Source organism: Pelodiscus sinensis, chromosome 6 (genome assembly GCF_052426305.1).
Source record: "Pelodiscus sinensis isolate ZL-2025 chromosome 6, ASM5242630v1, whole genome shotgun sequence".
In the NCBI taxonomy this organism is placed as follows: domain Eukaryota; kingdom Metazoa; phylum Chordata; order Testudines; family Trionychidae; genus Pelodiscus; species Pelodiscus sinensis.
This window is the reverse complement of record NC_143057.1, coordinates 8,698,198-8,721,478: the sequence shown is the minus strand read 5'-3', so window position 1 is coordinate 8,721,478 and position 23,281 is coordinate 8,698,198. Positions and strand designations below refer to the sequence as shown.

At 46.9% G+C, this 23,281-nt stretch overlaps 1 protein-coding gene across 1 annotated transcript in view; it reads right to left on the bottom strand.

The window, feature by feature from the left end:
* Window positions 1-772: 772 nt before the first annotated feature.
* The window catches only part of GRIN3A (glutamate ionotropic receptor NMDA type subunit 3A), a 92,070-nt gene continuing 69,561 nt past the window's right edge, over window positions 773-23,281 (bottom strand). The window contains exons 6-9 of the mRNA XM_075931378.2: window positions 21,405-21,556; window positions 11,586-11,750; window positions 8,386-8,459; window positions 773-1,375 (exon numbers count right to left, since the gene is read on the bottom strand). Coding sequence (XP_075787493.2) covers window positions 1,039-1,375; window positions 8,386-8,459; window positions 11,586-11,750; window positions 21,405-21,556 — 728 coding nt within the window. The 3' untranslated portion in view covers window positions 773-1,038. The remainder of the gene's footprint in view (window positions 1,376-8,385; window positions 8,460-11,585; window positions 11,751-21,404; window positions 21,557-23,281) is intronic.

The following is a 23,281-nucleotide window of genomic DNA, read 5'->3' as shown; positions in this document are numbered from 1 at the left end:
TGCTGCACATTGGTAATAACCCATTGGTTCTTGGGATGCTCCGGCCTGTACTAAATAAGACATTAAAAACATGCTCTGTATGGCACAGGCTGCCATCCCAAAGGATGTGTTGTCAAGCATCGTTAATAGAAATCTTGTTTAGATAATGATGGCTTGATAGCTCTATCCCTTAGGCTGATGTGTAATCTATATAGTTGCTGAATGGCTTAAACTTCTTGCCTCATCTTCAAAGTCCAAGAGGCAAATCATTTCAGAGAGAAGGGTTCATAACAAATTCCCTGAAAATGACCCATCTAAGGGTGCGTCTCCACAGCACCCTAAGCTCGAAATAAGATGTGCTATGCAAATTGCGTATCTTATTTTAAATCCATTTTGAAATTTGAAATTTGGCGCACCTATACAGTGCCAAATTTCAAAACAACGTGCTCTTTCGAGCCATCCCTTAACCCTCGTGCAATGAGGCTTACCGTGATGCTGAAATAGTGTGCCTGTTGTTTCACAAAAAATATTTTGAAATAACAGATGGCTTGTGTAGATGTGGGGTAGCTATTTTGGGATACGTCTGGTATTCCAAAATAGCCCTGCAGTGTAGACGTATCCTTATTTTCTCTTACGCTACGGTCCCTTGACTCTGCAGAGATGATTCCATAGGGGTCTTATTAAAAATGGGCATCAGGTCCTTTGTCACTTAACACCTCCCATCTCCCCAAATAAGGGACACGTTTTAGATTTTTTTTTAATTAATGCACAGAAAGGGCTAAAAACATTGTGTTAGTGCCATGTGAAGGAAACAGGGGTGGTGCAGTCTGGCTGCTCATGGCAGCTCTTGTCCAAGGCTACCCTTTAGCTGTCCATGGAAAGTACGAGAGATTCGTTCTCAGGAAAGAACCCGGAGTAAGTTGCCTGCTGCTTTTGCATTTGCTGCTTTGTGGGATGGAGGCTTTCTGAATTACCTATTGCTTGTTTTCTCCCCGTGCCTCTTTTCTGGCATTACAAAAGTGCATTGCAAATTGTACAGGGGGTCTGCAGGGGGCTGGCTTAGGGCTCTACAGGCCTGTTTGTCCTCTGATACTCTTCCAGCTCTGTCTTTCTCTTCATGACGAGCTGCAGCTCCTGCTTGATGGCTTGAATCTGCTTCTCTAATTCCGTGAGCTCTTGGATCACGGAGGTCCTCGCGATGTTCAGAGGGTCTGCTTTCCCATTCGTTGTCAGGGGGGCGGGCGCGTCGCCCGTCAGTTGGGGCAGAGGTATGTCTTGGTGTTGTGTGAGGGTCGCTTCGTTTTGCCCTTCCTCGCTGCATAGGTATTTCCTTTGGTGGCAGTTCCCTGGGTGGGCTGTATTCCACACCGCATGCCGGCTGTTGCCCGGGTTGGACCTGTACAAAGAATCACTCTTTAACCACAATTGCAGCATTCACTAAGCCCTGCCCCGTATCTCCTGAGTGTGCAATATCCACCGTTAACTGTCGGAGCTGCATTTTAAACACTCCCCGTTTCTATTTACTTCCCCCAAAATAGTAAATCAAAATGGGGAATGAGCCCAAAAAGCTCAGCCAGCCTGCTTGAATGTTGAGTGACCGTCTGGCTGGCACAAGCCATCTGTCAGAAGAGGGAAAAACCTGGGCATGAAGAACTTTGCATCTTCAATGGGCTTTAAAACAATAAATGATTAATCTCCCCCACCTTGGCCACAATGAAGTCAGGAAATACCCTCATGTCCATATAGCCCTGGTCTACACTAGGGCTTGATTTAGAAATAACCCCCTCTTAAGTTGAATTAATCCGTGGAGCGTCCACATTACCAAGCCTGTTGTTTTGAAATAACAAGCTGCTTAATTGGAACTCTGTACTCCTGCTTTCCTCAAGGAAGAACTCTAATTTCAAAATAGCTGTTTCGGAGCATCCAGCTGTTCCAGTGCTCCTGTTTCAAAACAACTACTCCCCAGAATAATTCAGACGAATAGAGCCCCAGGAAGCACTGGGGAGTAAAGTCGAGGTAGTGTGTCCATATTAACGGAGCCTGCCTTGCACTAATTTCGAGACTTTCCCGTAGTGTGGTCACGCTATTTTGATTTTGTTACTTTGTGAGTTAAATCGATTTTAGTTATTTCAAAATAATGTCCTTGTGTAGACGTGCCCTTGCAGAAACCATTTTACAGACACTGACAAGGCTCTTTTGCCCCAGGGCATGGTGAATGTCCAAACAGTGACTAGATTTCAGGGAACTCTGTTACCCAGGTCACTTCTCAGATCACTAAACCAGGTAGCATGCCTCGTAGATGAAATTGATTCCTAAGCTGCTAAGTAGACTCCTAAGGAACTTTATACATGGCTCCTCCTGGCAGAGCTGAGAGAGATCTGCAGTGACACTGCATCTTTGATGCTGTTTTAGGCTGTCACAAATGAACAGACACAGCCAATCTGCCAGACTCTCTAACTGCCTGCGAACCATGGTGGCTCAAATACTACGGAGCTTTAGTGATACAGTCTTGGAATGTTTTCATGTTACTCCCAAAGATACCTGCTGTGACAGACACTGACTGTTTAGCTAATCTACCTGGGCATCCAAATGATTTGTCGTTCCAGGAGAAATGGGAGTGTGAATCGTTCTTATTGGACGGGTCAGACCCAAACTGAAACCCAAGGTCCTCCAAATCTCAAAACATTGCGACTTTTTCTTTATTCAAATCCAAACCTGGATCTGATTCTTACAGCTGGCTCCCTATTCTGATGATGGACAGAACCAAACAGCTGCATTTGCTCACCCTGGGGCCTTTGAATAGTGATAGAAATGTAGCCGTGTTAGTCTGGTGTAGCTGAAACAAAATACAGGACTATGTAGCACTTTAAAGACTAACAAGATGGTTTATTAGATGATGAGCTTTCGTGGGCCAGACCCACTTCCTCAGATCAAATAGTGGAAGCCTTTGAGACATTAGAAATCTGGAGTTAGATTGCAATTGGGCACTAATCTTTAATCCTAATAAAACAGCCAGTGGAAAGATGGAATGTGAAAAAGCAGAGTCCCACACACTGCTCTCTTACAGCATCAAAACTGAGGTGGGCTAACAGGGATTGTCTAACGAGCCTGACTTGAAAAGGGAAACTGGCCGTAGCTTTGTCATCAGACTGAGTGAACCGGTAAAAGCATTCCCTTAACTTCATTTCTTTCCTTCCTTTCTTCCTTCATTGAAACATGCTCTTCCCAGCGCTCTAGGCCATGGGTGGCGAGTAACACAGGCAAGGGAGGCATTGCCTTCTCAAAACTGCCTGTGCTCCCCAGACACCCAGGAGGGCCAGGCCTGAAAGGATTGGGCTTCAGGGCGGGGGTGGGGCAAGGCTCATGTCTATAGCGGGAAGTTACTGTAGGGGCGGGGCCTTGGGAGGAAGGGGCGGAGCTGGGACTTGCCTCCCCTAGTTGGGCCTTCACCTGCCATCCATGCTCTAGACCAGTGGTCCCCAACCTTTTGGGGCTGCTGAGTGCCTAGGGGCGGGGCCATTCACACGCTGGGCGCCTGGGGGCGAGGCCGCCCATGCACTGCACTCCCGGGGCCAGTACCACTCCTGTGCCCAGGGGCAGGGATGCCCATACGCCGCACGCCCAGGAGTCAGCAGCACCCATGCGCCTGGGGCCGGCGCTGCTCCTGTGCCGCGTTCCCGGTGGCAGAGACGCCCATACGCTGTGCGCACGATGCCGGCATAGCCCATGCACCGCGCGCCCGGGGGTGGGGCTGCCCATGTGTTGTGCGCCTGGGGCTGGCACTGCCCCTTTGCCATGCTCCCGGGGGTGGGGCTGGCCCCGATCACTCAGCGGGTGCACAGAAATGGCCCAACGGGCACCACATTGGGGATCACTGCTCTAGACATATGTACCAACAATGGGACATTCTGAGTGCAAAAACTTTCCCAAATCCCTTTAAACTCTCTCGCCACCATTAGCCACCCTGCCCTCCCCCAGGAGGAGCCAAGAAGAACAGGATGAGCTGTTGGTGGAGTGACGGGAAGGTGACAAATCTCAGGCCGTGAGGAATAAACAGGAGCTATGGGACTACAGTGGCAGACAGCTGACTGGGGGCACCCTGCCTCCAGCACACTCCCCACCAGCCAGGAACTGTTGGCTGGGAGCTTCCCTCTGCCTCCACTGCCACAGGCACAAAAGGTACCACGGTGTGAATCCATCACTGCAGATTACACTCAGAAACGAACAGTGCAGGCTACAGAACAGAACGCGCCTCTCCAGGACCCGTGTGGAGGAAGCTGTCGTCCTCATGCTGCATTCTGGGTGTGTTTAGGAAGAGGACCCGTGAGTGACTGCCTCCAGTGGTAAGAGACGGAGACAATTGCAAAAGAGCCTTGCTAGGGTGCTGCTGCTAGTGGAGGTGAAGGGAGTGAAAACGGGCCGGCAGTAGTGGCCTGTCCCGGGTTCACCCCTTCAGAGTGGGAGGGGAGGGAGGGGTGTTGTACCAGAGCCTAGCGTACGCTGTTCTCAAGGCTCTGCTCAGAGCTCAGAGCGGGAGAGCTGTGCAGACTGGCAGGCGGTGTGTTAAAGAGCCTCTCTGGAAGTACGACTGAAGAAGGACCCTGGAGGGAAATAACACCACCACCACATGAGTCACTTGCAGCGCTTCTCCGCCTCTCCCCATTTAAGACAACAGCCTCCTGGAGGAATAAGAGAGCGTTCTCATCTAATCAATCTGGGAGCACCGTCCCTGGACTCTGTCCAGCTGCGCTGTGGGTTACTGGGAGCTTGGAATTTAATTCCCCAGGGCCCTGTCCACAGTTAAAGCACAAGTGGTTTTGAGCCGGCTTGTTGTTAGCAGGGCCCTAGTTAGAGAAGGCAAAAGTGCCTTTATAAAAAAAAAAGCCATTTTTGTGACTTTTCCCCCTTAATTGTTCTGGGTGGCTGTATTGGCCGTGGCAGTGTGAGAACATGATGTTTCTTTTGCACTGTCTGGCTTCTGCAAGCAGCTTTTGCCCCCGGGAGCTGTGCCTTGGAGTTTATGTAGCTGAGGTGGGGTCAAACTTGGATTGTTACGGGGAGAAGACCAAGGAAGTGTGGCCAGCAGAGAAACACAGGCACCTGTGCATTTACTTATTTGTGTAGACACGCACCAGTACCCCATAATAAGGTGGCTTGGCCCTATGAGTGCCAATTCTGTTAGCCCCACCTGGGACTAGAACGGAGGAAGCCTGGCTGAATGGGGTGCTGGGAAAGTCAAGGAGCTGAGGGGAGACAAGGCAGCAGAGAGCACATGGTAGGCAGAACACTTGTGGGTGGGAAGATCTGGCAGGGAGCTCTTGGGGAAGGACAGAGAAGGACCCAAAGGTGCCAGGAGGGATGGAGGGAAGAGGTAAAGGGTGAAAGCTGAGCCCAGGGATTGGGCAGAAAGGAGCTTGAAATCAGAGGAGAGGAGGCAGCCCCCAGAGAAGGAGGGCTGGGCCTAGGTAGGGACAGGTGAAAGCTTTGTGTTTGGTTTCAGCCTGTGGAGTGGAGGAAGGTCTCCAGGCAGGAAGCCCAGAGACTCAGCAGCTTGGCTAGCTGCAGGGCCTCCAAGGAGAGAGTGTGGAGGCCCAGGTGAGAGGGAAGTGTAGCCCAGAAAGGGCAAAAAACCTTCTTGTTCAGTGTTTCCTTTGGGTTTCTTGTCCGTTGGTTTGTGGTTTTCCTGCCTAGGCTGCTGAGGAAGCCAGATGCAGGGTGTTGTGGAGGCTGACCCTCCTCTGTCAATCAACCAATTATTTTTTTCCGGATGTCATTTCAAACTTAACAAACACATGAGGGCAGGGGACTGGACATGGGGGCCTGTCGAGGTCCCTTCCTGTTACAGTGTCCTATGATTCTGTGTGTCCATTGCAGCCACGCAGAGATTCTCTCCAGGACACTATGCATGGAGATTTTGTCTATCTTGATCTCTGTCTTCATCCGTACTTTGTATTCTGGGTGTGTGTCATTTCCTAGCAGTATTGCCTCAAAAAGATGGTATTATTTTGACCCCTGGCACTAAGGCTATGTCCTTTGATGACAGGTCAAGAAGCAATGGGCTTAAATTGCACCAAGGGAGGTTTTGGTTGGACATTAGAGAAAAACTTCCTACCTGTCAGGGTGGTCAAACACTGGAATAAGTTGCCTAGGGAGGTTGTGGAATCTCCATCACTGGAGATATTTAAGAGCAGGTTGGATAGACATCTATCGGGGATGGTCTAGACAGTGCTTGGTCCTCCCGTGAGGATAGGGACCTGGACTTGAGATGACCTTCTGAGGTTCCTTCCAGTTCTAGTGTTCTGTGATTCTATACTACAAATGAAGGTGTGAATGTAGCCCATGCTTGCTAGCTTTAATCTAGCTAGGATGAGTAAACAAACATTGAAGAAATAAGCTTCAGGGGGTAGCCGAGTTAGACTGTACAGGATAAACTTAAAAAACAACAAATGGTCTGGTAGCACTTTAGGCTAGTCGCATCAGTATGAGCATATTAGGTCTTCTAGGCTGCTGCTCAGGGCACGGTCTATGCTCCTACATCTTCACAGCTTTTATCTAGTTAGTACAGGTAACAATAGCAAACACACATGTGTGTGCCCATACTACAACCACACCTTCATTTGCAGCAGCGATGTATCCGCAGTCTTTCAAATTCTTTTTTCTTAGCACGTGAGCAAGTGTTTAGTCTTAGGAAAACATGCTGTCTCAGTGTATTTGGTTATGCAAGGTTCTGTGTAGGCAAGGCTTCAGTTGTGCGAGCAGGAGGAGAGACTGCGCTCAGAGTTGGTCTCTAATTAGTTAATGCCTGATGCAGAGTTGAGCACCGTGACCTGGGCTGAGCTGAGATTCTTGAGAAGGGATTGCTGCTATTTGACCATTGCTGCTATTTGTACATGCACATACCTAGACTTCGAATCACCAATTCTTCCTTTATGGGAGACCCAACCTGTATGTCCCAGTCACCTGTTATGGCTTGTCAGAGGGGTAACGCTCTTGTCATAACACAACACTGCTATCAGAAGAAGGGTCAACAGTATTTATGAGAATTCACAGCTGGCGATAAGTGTAAGCGGGGGAATGATCCCGCTATTGTGGGGAACTTTCCTGGCTTCTATACACCCCGGTGAAATGAACCAGCGAAAGGATCTGAGTCCCCGCTCCCACTTCCTTTACCCCACGGCTCCCTGATCCTGAGGGCTCCCCCTCCATTCTCCTGAGTAGCAGAGCCCTTGAAACCCCAACAAGGCTGGGCCCAGGTTTCCTGGGGCTTAATCCCCGACCTTGTAGTCACTAGGGGCAGGAGGTAGGGTGTCCCCACTCCGAGGTGCTCTCTTTACACTGCAGGCCTTCTTGGCCCAGTGATCACTTCATAAGATTCAAAGCAAATACAATTTATTAAACAACAACTGATTAAAGAGAAAAGAATAAGAAAAAATGAGAATGGTTAAATGAGAACACACAGCTCTGCTCTGTAGCACAGGGACATCAACACAGCAGTCTGCAGAGTGTAAGGACAGTCCACAGTCTCTTTCTTAGAGGCCCTAGATATGCTGCAGGGGGGGCTACAGGCTGGACACGCTAGCTCTGGTAGTGACCACACAGTCTCAAGCTCGAAGTGGCCAGACACCTCTCCCAGTCCTGAGCCTTTCCCCACACTTTGCTGGTCCCAGGTGCTCACCACATCCAGCTGCAGGCTGTGCTGCTTGGCCAGTTCCAGCTCCTTGTGTTGCTTCTCTGTTCCTTTTGGCTCTCTGAGCACTGCCAGTCTGCTGCTCAACACAGGGTCTGCTCTCCTTGAGCTGTGTATGCCTGGCTCTGCTGCTGCAAAAACTGCCCCTCAGCACAGCTTGCACTCCTCTTAGCAGTGTCTCAGCTCTCTGTTCCTTTTGCAGGACTTCTTCACAGAGCTTGCACTACTCTTTCAGCTCTCTGTTTGCTCAGAGAGAGCCAGAACAACCCCTGCTTACAACCTGTCAGTCAGGCTGAGCTGGAGTGTTGACTGCTTTCCATTGTCTCTGGGTCTGTCAGTCTCATGAACCCTTCCTCTTCTGAAGCTGGGAGCTGGCAAACCAAAAAACTCCCACAGAGTTTTAGTAAGGGGTAACAGTCCCCTTACATAAGCATGGGGGCTGAAAATGGGTTTTAAATTTATGATTGCAGGGTAGATAAAATGTACGTAGCTCCATATTAACCCAATTAAAATTCATTTTCTGCTTCTTTTGGGACATCCAAAGAACTGCAGCCTCTAACAATAGTCTAATAGTTAAAGTACCTTTTTTCTGTCGTGTTTTATCTTCATCTCTAGGAGACATTTAAGCTCATGGTCAGATATCCAGTCCCAACAGATCCAGTTATAAAACAAGCCCCTATTTTTTTTTTTTTAAAAAAAAGCTCACACAACCTCCTTACCTTTTTTCGACTCGTTTTGTCTTAAGCTGGTGCTTTTCCTCAGTGAACGAACTGTTTAATGCACGATGCAATCTCTAGAAGAAGTGGAACAGAGGAGGAATTAAACACAAGAGGAAAAAGAGCTCCTATGTTTGGGTGCTGATGACTCTTTTTGTTTGGGATCCATCTGTATGTAGCATTTATTTTGCACATGCAGGGCTACAAACACAATGTCCAATTTGTATTCATTGACACAAGCCTGCTATTTCTGGAGTAAGAGTAGTTGATTTCTTGATGTCAACTTATTTTTTTTTTCTTACATTCCTTTCTGGTAAAAGGTCTATCTATTAGATAAGATACTCCAAGGCAAAAAAATAAACACATTTCCCTCACTTTAGTGCAAGCACACTGCTAGAGGAGCTGGACTCACATTTTATACATAAATAGACAGCTTGGGAACCAATACAAGATATTACTTAAAATTCTTGCTAGTTTATATCATATTAAAATTCAAGTGATCACAAAGCTCAAGGGGGTTTGGTTCACGCTCTTTAAACAAAGTAGTTGTGTGCATGGTTTTTTTTTTTTTTTAAAACACACACTGAAAATCAACAACCCCCTTTCATATTTTAGTATTTATAGATAAACTGTTGTCATGCTTAATTTGGACCTTCAGAGTGACTCAGTCCTCAGGCATACAAATCGGGTCTTCCCTGACATGCTTTCACCTGACTAATGATGTGTAAGAAGGAAACGTCCACAGCCACTCTCTTTTATAACTTGTTCCAAGCTCTTGGCAAAATTCAACTTGCTGCTGAAGTCAGTCTCTCACTGGACTTGGAGCAGTTCACCTTAGGCCAGATTGTTGGTTGGTGTAAGATGAGTTAGCTCAGTTAAGGTCAATGATAGGGCATGGTGATGCACCAGCTGAGGAGCTGACAGACTTGAGAGAGGCAATCTCTACGTTCCAGCAAATGCTGCCTTTGCTCAACTGCATAGAGAAATACAACCCAGGAGGTTTCTATGATGGCTCCTATAAATATATTAGAAGCAAGAGGAAGACCAAGGACAAGGTAGGCCTATTGCTCAGTGAGGAGGGAGAAAAAATAACAGGAAACTTGGAAATAGCAGAGGTGCTTAATGACTTCTTTGTTTCCATCTTCACCAAAAAGTCTGATGAAGGAATGCCTAACATAGCGAATGCTAGTGGGAAAGGGGTAGGTTCAGAAGATAAAAATTTTAAAAAAAGTTAAATATCACTTAGAAAAGTTAAATGTCTGCAAGTCACCAGAGTCTGATTAAATGCATCCGAGAATACTCAAGGAGCTGATAGAGGAGGTATCTGAGCCTTTAGCTATCATCTTAGAAAAATCATAGAAGACGGGAGAGATTCCAGAAGACTGGAAAAGGGCAAATACGATGCCCATCTATAAAAAGGGAACTAAGACCAAACTAGGAAAACTACAGACCAGTCTGTTTAACTTCTGTGCCAGGAAAGATAATGGAGCAAGTAATTAAGTAATTCATCTGCAAACACCTGGAAGAAAATAAGATGATAGGGAACAGCCAGCATGGATTTGTAAAGAACAAATCATGACAAACCAATCTGATAGCTTTCTTTGATAGCATAACAAGTCTTGTGGATAAGGGAGAAGTAGTGGACGTGGTATTGCATGATCTCCTTATCAATAAACTAAGCACATGCATTTAGATGGGGCTACAGAGATGCCATCTTTCTCTGGCATATGGAAAAATAAGATCCAAATATTCACTGGAGGAGGGAGGGATACCAGAAACTGACACTGCCACCCTTGGGAACGGCAGTCTCACAATGCAGCTAGCACACAAAGGCAACAGTGCAGTTTGTGGGATATGAAGCAGCAGCAATTGAGAAGCACAAAGAAGGAGGTCAAGTATCAGAGGGGTAGCCGTGTTCGTCTGAATCTGCAAAAGTGATGAGGAGTCCTGTGACACCTTATAGACTAACAGATGTATTGGAGCATAAGCTTTTGTGGGCAAAGACCCACTTTGTCACGTGCATGTTAAAGAAGGGGGTGTTAGTGATGATGTACTTGGTGTAACACACAGCCTACTTCGAGTCCCTTCTGATGCCTCTTTTTCAATGTTACATAATCTTGATTTCAAACTTCATCGTCCCTAGCGTGCTTCTAACTACCATTGACCTCTTTGACAATGGCAGGGCCAAATTAAACCAAGCTTGAGATAAAATTGCACCGTTATTCAGTCTCTATTCGTAGTGTTATTGCACAGTTTTCCTACACTGTTTTCCATCCAGTTTTAGTCCAAACATGCTAGGCTAGGTACTTAGGGGCCTTAATGTAAATGCAAATAAGGCCTCCCATTTTCAGGGCTGCTGTCTACTGAGCAGTGCATATGTAAGTCTGGAATTCTCTTGCCAATGTGCATCACCATTAGCACTCTACTGAGACCCCCCATCCATGTGGAGGCTACTTGGAAAATGTCACCTGCTATGCCAGTATTGACTTCCTCCTCCACGTTATTCGAGAATGGTTGACTGGTCTGAGAAATAACATTGCTGTCTCTCGAATTAGTTCCCCCTGGATACTCAATTAGGGTATGCCTACACTGCATGCTTATTTCAAAATAAGCTATTCCCGGAGCAGTTATTCCAAAATAGCTTATTCCAAAATAGCACGTCTACACTGCAGGGAAGCCTCAAAATTAGTCCAAGGCAGGCTCCCCTAATGTAGACGTGCAAACTCAATTTAGAGCCCCAGGAGGCACTGGGGAGGAATAACTTAGAATGACTCTGGTGAGGGGCTATTTCAAAATAGCAGCAGTGGAGTGTCTACACACGCCTTATTTCGGAATAGGCGTTATTCCTCATAGAATGAGGCTTACAGATTTTGGAATAAGCCGTCTGTTATTTCAAAATTATTTTGAAATAACGGAATGGCTGTGTAGACTTGTGCATTGTTACTTTGAAATAACGCTAGTTATCTCGAAATAACAGTGCAGTGTAGACGCACCCTAACAGAATGGATGTTAGAATCTGCCCCTGATCTGACTGGAGTCATGGCAACGGCAACAGATGCTGTTAGAACAGCAAAGCGGCACATACTATAGGCCAGTGTCCATGCCCATTAACAACAGTGGTTGTTTGTCTGACTTCTGTGGTTTCTACTGAACAGGTCTGGAAACACTTGAGGGACTTACCAGTGAGTCTCTTGCATACGTACCTGGCTTGTATGGAGCCAGTATTTCATCTTGGATTTCTTTTTGATGCGCGGCAGGACTAATCTGTGTACAATATGTTCCCCGATGGTGGTGAGAATGGACAAGGCAAATCCAACGCACAACATCACAAAGAGTCCGGAGAAATGCTTAATGCCCATTTGCAGGGTCTGTGCAAGATACAAATAATATGCCCTCTGGACGTATTCTTACAGACAGCGTACACGGTGCATTTTCAAACGTGACACTCTTGTCTCAGTGAGCGTGCAGTTGCCTAATCATTGTGGGCGCGTAATGGACCTAGTCACATTCATACCATTGCCCCATTGTACATAGGGGGTGAGTTATATGGGGCTGTGGTGCTCCAGCACCAGGAATATTCCTGATCCTGGAAAGCGCTCCATCAAAACTCCCTGTCTGCCTGCATTCCCTTGCCCCCTGCTCCCTGGGGGCCCTGCTGGCAGCACAGTGGAGTTATAGTGGCTTCCAGACACTCCCTCAGACTGTCAGCATGTGTGTCCTTGCAGCTGGTGGGAGGAAAGGGGATAGGGTCTCCGTGCACTCACTGCTTCACTTAATGAGCCTGCACACTGCACCCCACCCCCAAATTCCTGCCCAGAGTCTCCACCCCTCCTGCACCCAAACTCCCTCCCAGAGCCTACCTCCCCTCCTGTCCCCCAATCCTCTGCTCCAGACCAGAGCTTGCACCCTTCCCCCACCCAAATTCCCTCTCAGAGCCTGAGGTAGGTAAGAGTCTGAGTGGGGGAAGGGTGCAGGTGCTGGGCACCGTGGGCACCACCAAAATATTTGCAAACCAGCTGCCCCGGCCTTTGGACAGCCCTGGCCATCTTAGGGCCCTTTGCACCATCGGAGTGGTGAAGGGGCTAGTGATGTGTGTGGTATTTATTCCCTCCTCCCTGCCCCACAGAGAAACTCAGCTGTTCAAGCTGTGGGATGGAGGAGTAGGAGGAGGGACAGAGCGTGAATCAGGAGATTTGTGGTGCTCTGAGAGGGCTGGGAGAGAGGCGGGAGGAGGGGGTATTGCAGGGTTCCCCGCACTTCAGTATGCGAGAGGCACATGGAGGAGGGGCGCAGAGGGGGACTCTGAGCCACAGGTGGAAGTCCGGCAGGCCACAGGCAGTGGCAGCCCACTGAGATGGAAGGCCACTCGTGCGGCCTGCTCACTGTACTTGGTAGCCCATTGCTGCCATAGGTGACGTGGCGTAGGGGTCCGTGGCTATATAGAAAGTGGTGCGGGAGAGAGCCTTCCAAGGCCAGATCTAGTGACTTGGTGGCTGCTTTGTGCTGCAAATCAGCCCCATCGCACCTCAGGATCAGAGCTCGCAAAATAGAATAATAGCAAATGAAGCGCAAACCCTGTGAATAAATCTTCGTCCTAATATCAGCCGCCGCCAGACAACTGAAGGGTCCAAAACATTCATCTCTGAACTTGTTCCATTTCAATACCGCAGAGACTGAGGTGCAGAAAAAAATAGACCGAGCTGGATTCTCCTTTGGCATAAACCTGTGTAACTCCATTGTCTTCAACAGACCCCGCTGCGTGTCTGGACCAATGTTTTGTCAGCCCTACTGAACTCCTACGCAGCTTAGCTGGGGGGTAGGCTAAAGAAACATCAGTTCTCCGATGTATTGTTGTTTATGGCTCTTTAAATCGCCCCAAACAAGACATCCTTCTCTATTAGCTTATGAAATGCCAAAGCGAGCATGGAAAATACTTCATCTGGCAACAAAAAGAAGATACGTACATTGAAAGGCCATGTTTTAGAGAGAAATTTCAGGAATAAGTTGAACAGGACAAGTAGGAGAGAGAGAAGATAATTACCACAACGTATCTCAGAGTATGAAATGATTCAATACAATAACAGGTGTATGGACTGTTCTAAATAGCTAATTTTCTTAGCTGTTTATACTGCACAACACAGACCTCAAGAGAACGGCGATACAGAGCATCTTCTTTAGACATTGCTGTCTTGTTTTACATCACTGTACTGATCAGTAGCAGAAGGCCAAGCTTCACTGGTCACTTTGTAGAATGCATATGTTTGGCTATGTTTTCAGACAGAATTAAACTGGTTGCTCTTCTGAGCACAATTGAAATGGTGCTATTGTGTGTCATAGGCCCTATACTGCCAGCAGAAATTCACATTTGCATCTGGATCATGTTTGTAGTGTAGTAGCATCTAGGAGCCAGACATCTAGACCAGGACCCAGGGTGTGAGAGACTGTACAACTGCAAAAGGAAAAGTCTCTACCTTGAAGAGTTTACAACCCACGTGCAAGTGGTAGAACCTGGGTTCTGGGAACAAGAGGATCTGAAATGTTCCTCTGGTGTGGCGATCAAGTTCTGAGCAGCCATAGTGGGCACTCAAGGGACACCTCTGGCCAAAAGATGGCCATGGAGTTATGACGCTATTCATGACTCTGTCTAAACAGTCTGTTACTAATGAATAGGAAAAACAGCAGTTGCGTGCAGAAATGCAAGAAATAGGAAAGTGTGTATCTGATTTGTTTATACATCCTTGGCGAGAGAGACTTTGCTAATCCCTCACCTCCGATTCCTTGTAACATGATGACTTTTCTTGTTTTGGGTGCACATGGGAGTGTTTTCCTTCTTCACAAAGGGTCTGGTGTTCTTTGGTGTGCACTCAATAGCACAAGTCACAGGTAAGCGGACAAAATATCAAGATAGGGAGCACAGCTGAGAACCAGCAGCAGGCTAGCTATTTCTTCAAGCTTTGCCTGCAAAATCAACACCTCTTGTTACCTTCCTGGAGTGCAAAAAGACATTTCCCGAAGGAAGATGAGAAAAGAATGTGTACAAAGTATAATCTCGAAACAAATCTAAAAAGAAATGAATCCTCAAACATGCAGGCTTCTAAGGTTTGGTGTTATCCTACAGGAGTGATGACAAAATAGGAAGATGGATATTTCATCTGTTTAGGGGCCATCCTGATGAATATTTCACTCATGTATATTCCATTTTATGCCATTACTTTTAATTGACATGTGTAATGTGTACTAGCCAGCTAGTCATCCAAAAGCTATAAAAATGAAGCCATTTACTGTCTAGGTCTCCATATGCCCTATTCATAATGATTAACATCCTATTAATTAAAGATTGCCTTCTTTCCACCAGAATAGGAAGTACAGAGGCTAGGCGAATGCCAACCGTAGGTTCTGAGAATTATTTTGAGCACCGTCTAGTGGGCCAGGCAAAGTGTCACAAGTTTGCTGGCTCCCGGAAAGCGGCTCTTTTTCTCTGTTGGTTGGGCCAACATGCAGTCTTCAGAGAAAGGAAGAAAACTGAATCTTCACATGGTCCTGAGTATTGAGTCAGTGAGGCAAACTGAGAAGAGCGAGAACCATATGGAAACCAACTAGCTTCAGTTTACACTGGTTCTCTCAAGCTGGTTCTTTTATGTTGATCCAGGCGAAATGCCCACCACATGCCTTCCTGTGCGAACTGCAAACACGAATTTAAATGGCTATCGGGTAACACCATAAATCATCTTGGACCTTCTGGAGACGGGGTCCAAGTTGGTTCAAAGTCTTGGCGACCTGAGGAATTTCTCCATAAACGTACTCTGAGCTTTGAATTCATCATGACAACCACAAACCCGTCAGGTTTCATATGGTTTCAGCCTTAATCACAAAGCTTTCTCTCAGCTCCATTAATAAAGCACGGTGCAGGGAAAAATATTTGAAGACAGCATGAATTTCCTATGTATATTCATGTTACTAAATATGTTAAATTCATTCTGAGAATTTCAGCTTAAAAAAAGATGACGAATATGAGTTCACACACGTGGAGAAGGAAAGTGTTATCAGCATTTTTTTTATGACCATGTTATGTACGTCAATTTGTCTGCCTGCTGTTATCCTGCCTGACTGCAAGGAGTTAACTCAAAGGCGGCTGGCAGGGAGGAAGACACATGCAAAAATAAAATACAGGCAGAGAATACAGAAGGTCCTGCAGGAAACCATGGTGATGTGCGGGGTGCTGAACAAAGAGACAGTCTCTGCTCCTCAGAACTTAGTCTAACTGGGGAACGCTCCTGCCTGACTCTAGCAGGTTCCAGTCTTCTCAGGCCCAAAGACAGGCTCAATGAGGACACTAAAAATGTCAAGATCCTGTCTAAGGGGGTTGGGTGGACAGCGGTGGCTGGGGAGGAGTCTGACACAGACAAAGCAGGAGGGGGCTGTAGCCCAGAAGGAGGAAGGTCTGGTCTCAGTGGGACTTCACCTTATTCTCTTCTGCCAGTGTTGGCTGAGGCAGGAGCCAGGCACATAGGAGGCTCCGAGTTGGAAGAGACCTCAGTAGGAGACTGTTGTTTTATCCCTTCTCCCTGCGTGCGATGTACTTCGTGCTTGGCTGCAAAGAAGCAATTTTTGAGTCACTTTAACCCACTGGCCGGTCAAATCGCAGGCCCCTGTAGGCAAAGCATTTGCAAGTGCCAAACACAGCCGAACCTGCTGGGTTAGTGCTGCTGGGAAAAGGGGGGAGGCCCTGAGCTGGGCAGCATGGTCCCACCCCGGGGAGCGAAGAAGTGTCACTGGCAGGGTGAGTTCAAGAGGGAGTGTAAGGGCTCTGAAGCGCAGCTTGCTCGGGAATTGTGACCATGACCGAAGAGATGCATGAAGGAATCACGTGAAGGCTGCGCACACAAGTCAGACTGAAATGCTCTGGTGAACTGGAGAGACTTTTTTGTACTCTCCCCGCTCCCAATCTCCCCTCCTCTCTTCTCCTATTCGTATTCTGAATGGGCCATTGGGATTCTTCCTCTGCTTTGACACCCATTTCTTCTCACAGGCGACTGATTCTGGGGGGTCACCCAGAGGGGCCATGTGGGGACACCCCAGTTAGCAGTTAAAATTTTGGTGAGGTCACAGAGGGTGGTGCACCTGCCCAGTGCTATGGCAAGTCACCTACATTTCTTCCTACCTCAGAAGATCTAGTTTGAGCTGCCACCATAGGACCCAATGACCCTGATCTCTCAGTGTGACGCAGGACGGTCACAAAGTGCTTGACTGAACGCTCATGCAGAACCTCGATTTCTGTGGGCTTTGGAGCAGTCGCAGCGTTGTTGCAGCGTTTACAGCAGAGGGGTGTGCACGGCCTTTTTCAGCTTTGTGCCTTTAAGCTAGGTGCACTCAGAAAAATGACAAGACTGGCACCCTGGATTCAGCGTTCATTCCTCTGTTCAGTGGCCACATGTTATTTGCTTTTTCTTCCTTGCACTTTGGTAATGACGGATGAACAAGTAGCCCCGAAAAAGCACGTATTGTGTCCTGGCAGGCCTGTGGAGTGTTTTTAATGTCATAGCCACTAGATGTCTCTCTTTCGGTATTAATGTGCTCTTGTGGTTAATATCTTAATCTAGCCATGTATGGATGTGGGGGGGGGCAAGAGAAAATGCCAACAGCCTTCCCTCTTCCCTTTTAACTGACACCTTCCTCCCTGAAAAAATCAAAACCATTTTGTGCTATCACGTAAATAGATCCAGAAAATAGCAAAAAACCCAGGCGTATTTCCTGTGCAGCTTGCCTAGGCAGGTCCTATCTATCTTTCCTTCTTCTAATCTTTTTCCTGTCAGTCTTAATGGCGGCATGGCCAAAAGGCCTGAGAATGTAGAGACACTCTGAGGGTCTGAGAAATGCCCCACGAAACACGAGCTGCTTCTCAAAAGCAGCAAAATGTCCCTTAATTTTCATGGAATGAGGTTTACAGGGATGTTGGAATAGTGAGCCTGTTATTTCGAAATAACAGGTGTATTGTCAAGATGTGGAATAGCTATTTCGGGATACTGGAAGTTTCCCAAAATAGTGCCGCAGTGTAGATGTACCTTTTGTCTTTGAGTGTCATGCAGTTTCTGATCTTGTCTGTACCTGACTAATCTGGTCACCCCAAATTTGCCTGGATCACTAAAGCCTTTGGGAAGGCTTTTAAAATTGTGTTTGTTCTGGGATGGGTAGACTTGCAGAGGAGAAAACACGTAGCACCATTTTTCATGACTGAGATCTTTTCTCTCTGCACTAAAAAATAGGTTATGTGGCTGTGCCACTCAAAGATCAAAGTTAATGTAGCGTTAGACCAGATTAATTTTGCCAGAGGCTCCTGACAACTACGCAGGTATCCAAACTTATCTCTTGCCCGCTAGAACCCTACTTCTCCCCATCTACATCATTTTAAGATTTCAGAATGAACAAAGGGGTTTAATAGGCTCAGAGGGGTAACAGACTTGTTAGTCTGTAACTTAAAAATTGAGTGGTCCTACAGCACCTTAGAGACTAATATATAGAGGGTGAGAATGAGAGAGTGTATCATGGGCAAAACCCACTTCTTCCGATGAGAGATGTGCCCATGCAAGCTTGTGATACTATCTAGATATTTGTTAGTCTCTAAGGTTCGACAGGACCACTTGTTTAAGTTGTTTTTAGGGGGGTTTAATGACTAGTCTTCTAGACATCTGTCGGTCAGTCTGCAAAATCTGCATTGCTACCAGAATTAGGGATGTAATAGTGTAGTCAATGAACCGATAAGCAAAAGCTTATAGGTTAATGCTATAGATTACAAACATGTCCCCTGCCCTTCCCCTCCCCCCCCCCCCCCCCCCCCCCCCGCCACCAGTCAATTTTTTAGCAGGTTGGCCAGCAGCCCAGCTGAGTTCTGGGTCTGGGACCTACCCTCACTGCAGCTCTTCATTTAAAGTGTATTAGGAGCCAGGCAGGTAGGCAGCCTGGCTCAGTTCCTGTTCGCACTGGGTCTGGGAGCTTAAACTCCCCCTCTCCCCAGACAGGGGCTGCTGCCATCCCACACTGCTGCCTCTTTATCAGAAGCAGCAGCACAGGTGACAAGCAACTGGTCCGCAAGAGGAGCTGGTTTTTCAACTGGCTCCCCTTGCGGGCTAGCTCCCACTTGGCACCCCACACTCCTGCTGGCCCCGCCCCCAGAGACTATAGAATAGTCGACTAACCGATAAGAATTCATGAGGTTACTCAACTATTCAATTAACCGATATTTAACATCCCTAACCAGAATGCCAATGGACTTCATGAAAGTGAACTGAGTGTCATGAGAGAGAGCTGGCCATGCCCCGTATAGTGCAAAGTCTGAGCAGCCCCGTGGGGCTGCCTGTAATTCCATCTGTGCCTGGGTGAAAGTGGAAAGGAGGAGTAAAACTCCAATGTCCAGCAGCTCCAGAGTGTTTTTTAACAGCCCTGATGAGTGCCAGGATCAGTACAGCACAGCACCACATTCACTTATAGGTGAATCCAATAAATCTCGAACAGGAAGCAGGTGCAAGAGAGATGGAGGCTGACAGAGGTTAGGCGTTCTGCGAATCAGACACTGAAGTCGTTCAATTCATCCATTTTCTTGTCATTATAACCAGGGGAGAGGCTAAAGAGCATTTCACTAACCTGAGATTCTCTGCTTCAGGCAGAGTTCTAGCCTCAGGCCTCTGGGTACTACATTAAGAAACTCCCATTGCTAAGGGCCACAGAGCTACTGTGCTGAATGATCGGCAAGGAGTCCTGTGGCACCTTATAGACTAACTGAAGTGTTGGAGCATAAGCTTTCATGGGCAAAGACCCACTTCGTCAGATGCATGTGCTAAAGATGAAACTCCTTAGTCACAAACTCTGAAATTCAATTTAATGAAGCTTCTTTATTCTGGCTCCATGCTCAATGCAGTTCCGTACGAGGGCGAAAATAAACATTGCCTTGCACCCATGACAAACCTTCCACAGGGCTGCTTAAAAGGAGACTTGTCAGATGTACTTGAAACCTGGCTGCTCTCTTTAGAATGCAAAAGCTTAATAAGCCAATTAAACTCTTCAGTAGGGAAGCACTCAAAAGTCTCACTTTTTGTTCCTGGCAGACAAGGGTTTTCAATTTTAAAGCCACTTGTGCTAATTAACAGCCATTGCCTATTGGCAATCTTGATCAGGGTTAGTTCAATAGACTTGTTTTCAAATGTAAAGTAACAGGAGGGTTACAGAAGGAACAGACTGTCAAGAGTAGATATGCTGTATTAAAAACTAGCCTTTCCCCATAAGAATATTTCCCTTTGGATACGAATACAGTCTACTGATAAACTGGATCAAAGGTTGCCTGCAATAAGCTTCCCCGTGCCCCTGAAATCTATTTTTCTGGAATAGGGCTGAACATTAGTCAGAAAAGAATAATAGGTTTTATAGAAGAAACAGTCAATTTTGCTCACTTAAAGAAGTGTTAATTAGGTTCATGTTGACATTTATGACAATAATGAACACTGCTGCAAGCTGCAAAATGTAGATACGGAGTCAGATACACGCTCCACCAAAGTTTGAGGATGTTTGTTTCTGGCTGTTTGGGCCAGTGTCTAGAACATGCTAATAGCAATAAATCTCCGATAGCGTCAGTGGTTCTGTTAGACCAAGGAATTTAGATGCGCCTCTGAATCACTTGGGCCTGCAGAACTGGAGAAATGGAAATCCCACAAAATCAGGTTATTGTGGAAATTTCTGGTCACTCTTCCATATCCCAGATTTGGCTGGAGTTGGTTCTGCTTCAGGCAGGCGGTGGGACGAGGTGACATGAAGTCTCTTCCAAAGCTAAGCTTCTATGTTCCCCCAGGTAACACTGAGAGCTGGGGTAGGGTTGGTCTGAATGAGATGAGGCAGGGACAGTGGATCCATCCCTGTGTACTTCCTGTGAGCTGGAGTATATAGCTAGTGTCAGGGTCGAGCACTTTGGGACACAATAAACATAATGTCTAAGCTATACGCTCTTTTTAGGTTCCTCAAGACCAATTCTTTAAAATTCACTTTTTAATCTTTTAACCTTTCTATATTCTCAAGAAAAATTCTCTCTTCTCATTTATATTAGTAGATCCCTGCGTGGATAGAAAATGTGTATCCGCATCTATCGGCAAAAATGAGCCACGGATACCCGCATCCCTATCCACAGATATGGATACCTGCAGATTATAAAGTGGACATCCACAGATTTTCAGGGTTATGGATACAAATTTTGTATCTAGATCTGCAAAAATGAGCCGCGGATATCTGCATTCGTACCTGTGGATATAAAGCGGATACCTGCAGATTTGCAGGGCTCTAAAGATGAGATGCCCATTGTAGAATAAAAAGACCTGTGATGGGGTGGATGATTAGGCACGGAGGTCCCCTGCTGGAGTTCTAGTGGTCCTGCCACACCCCATCCCAGAAAAGGACAGTAGAGTGGTCCCCCATGCTGCCTGCAGTAGCTATGTGGGACCCAAGCCATCAGGGCTCTGCAGCCTAACAGCATAAGAGCTTCTGGGACAGAGGGAATTCAGTCCCTGAGGAGAGAAGATGGTGCTCTGGGCTTCTTGCTGGGACTCCACTAGGGCATGGCTCTGAGGTAAGGGTGAAGAAGGTGCTGCCATCATGGGGAAGTGGGCCAGGGAATTATAGCAGCAATGCAATTATTTAGAAGGCCTTACAGATAGCTGCTACCTACAGGATCCCAGGACTGGGGCCCAGAGTAGACAGTGGGTAGCTGCCACATCCCGCAGCTCCCATTGGTCGGGAGTGGTGAACCATGGCCACTGGAAGCTGCAGGGGGCCGTGCCTGCAAATGTTTAATGTAAACAGCCTTGTATCCCGCCTGTGGATTATCCCAGTGGGCCCCCATGCAATAAGTTGAGGACCCCTGTCTTAGATTGTAACCTCTTCCAGCCAGAGACTCTTGTCTATGTACCATGAACCTTCCAAACAACAAGCAGCCAGCGCAAACTCCGGACACTGTTGTTTCTGTGACCACTAAATACGTTGCTTACCTCAGTGACCGCAAAACTTCTTTTTCCACATGGTACTACCTTGTACCACTTGTCATGCAGCACGTCCATGAAGCCATGAGACTTGTATTGGCTGATCAACTCAGATATATTTGAGGTCAGTGGAGAGTTTGGGGGAAGGCCAATGCCATAGCCTAGGAGAAAATATAATACAAGGGTTTTTTGGGGTGTGTGTGTGTGGCTGGTTTTGTTTGCGTATGAGTAGTTGGTATCAACACACATTCCTCAGGTATCTATATGGCACACCTAGTTACTGTGCTTAGTTCTAGGGTCCAAAAACAGATCCAAGATTGTGTGTTGGCTCATCTATAGTGTAAAAGGAACCAAACCCAAATGAGAATTCATAACACAAAACCGTGTAATGCAAACAGCATTGGTGCACACACAATTACTCCTGTGATTGCTGAGGCCTGCAAAAACATGCATGCAAAGCTAAATAAATTCAACACATTGATACTGTAACATGCACATGAATGTTTTCTGAATGCCTCATTTCATGAACACTCATGAGACCATCTACGTGTTTTGTTAGTCCGTAAGGGGCCACTAGACGGTTGTGTTTTAAGTTTTTCCAGTTACAGACTAACTTGGCTACCCCTCTGAAGTTTTTGAACATGTGTATATCTGCTTGAAAGTCCTTTTACACTTCCAGAGTTCTGTAAAAAAAAATTGGTGCATGTGAGAAACAGACTCAATAATTCTAATTGTTGAATGCCATGCTCAAGGGGGAAAAACAATACTGTCTTTTATCTTTTTTTAAAAATAGCCGAATTTGTGCACCTGAAGCATGCTGTTGTGCACATTAAACAAGTAACTGCATACGCACCTTGTAATTTGCCAGTGGGAAATTACCAACTGCTTGTACAGCTACCCTCGTGATGTATGAGGTTTCATGTTTTTTGGTTTGCAGCTTAGATACGTGCTTTTATTTAAACTGTAGCCTCGTCTCTCAGTATTTCCTCATTTAACACTATAGATGTTTCAGAAAATGATGGAGTTAAGTGAAAATGTGTTATGCGGGGTCAATTTTTCCATTGAAAATAATGGAAAAGGTGGGGGTTGCGTTTCAAGCAGTGGTGTCTTGTGGGACTGGGACATAAGATTGGGGGAGAAAGGGGACTGGGTTACAGCAGGGAGGGGAGGTGTTTGGCTCTAAGGAAGGGAAGGAGAGGGGAGGGGGATTGGGTTGGGAGTATGCCCCTGTGATGGGTCTGCCGGGACCTGCACTGCGTCCGGCTAGGGGGGGTTGCTGGTGAACAGCGCAGCAAGCGGCGAACCCTTCACTGCTTTGCAAGGAGGCGAGGGAAGCCCTGCGCAGCTGCCAGCAACGGGCCAGCTGGGGAAACCTAGCCGCTGGCCTGCAAGTGGGGGCAGAGGAGAGGGGGCAAGACGTCCGGCGAGGGGGAGTCAGCGGGGAATGGCGTGGTGAGCGGCAAACCCTCCGCTGCTTTGCAGGGAGGCGGGGGAAGCCCTGTGATGCCGCCCGCAACGGACCAGCTGGGGAAATTGTGTTATTCCGGGGACGGTCGTGTAATTAAAAAAAGTTCCCTAAAAAAAAAAAATCGTGCTATCTGAAAACGTGTTAAGCGGACACGTGTTAAATGAGGAATTACTGTCCCATACCCAAAATGTTTCATGGACACAGACGGAGATACAAACCAGACACCACGTGGAAGTCTGCAGGCCAAGTGCCTTGTTACTCGATGAAGCAAGGTAGCTTTGTTGTGGGTATGTTGCTGTGAAATGGTGGCATCTTTATCATCTGTGTATTGCACCTGACAGTTCTAAAAACTTTGGGGGCGGGCAGATGATTGAACACTGCCCTGGGTCTCAGAGACATCAGTTTTATTCCTGGCTAT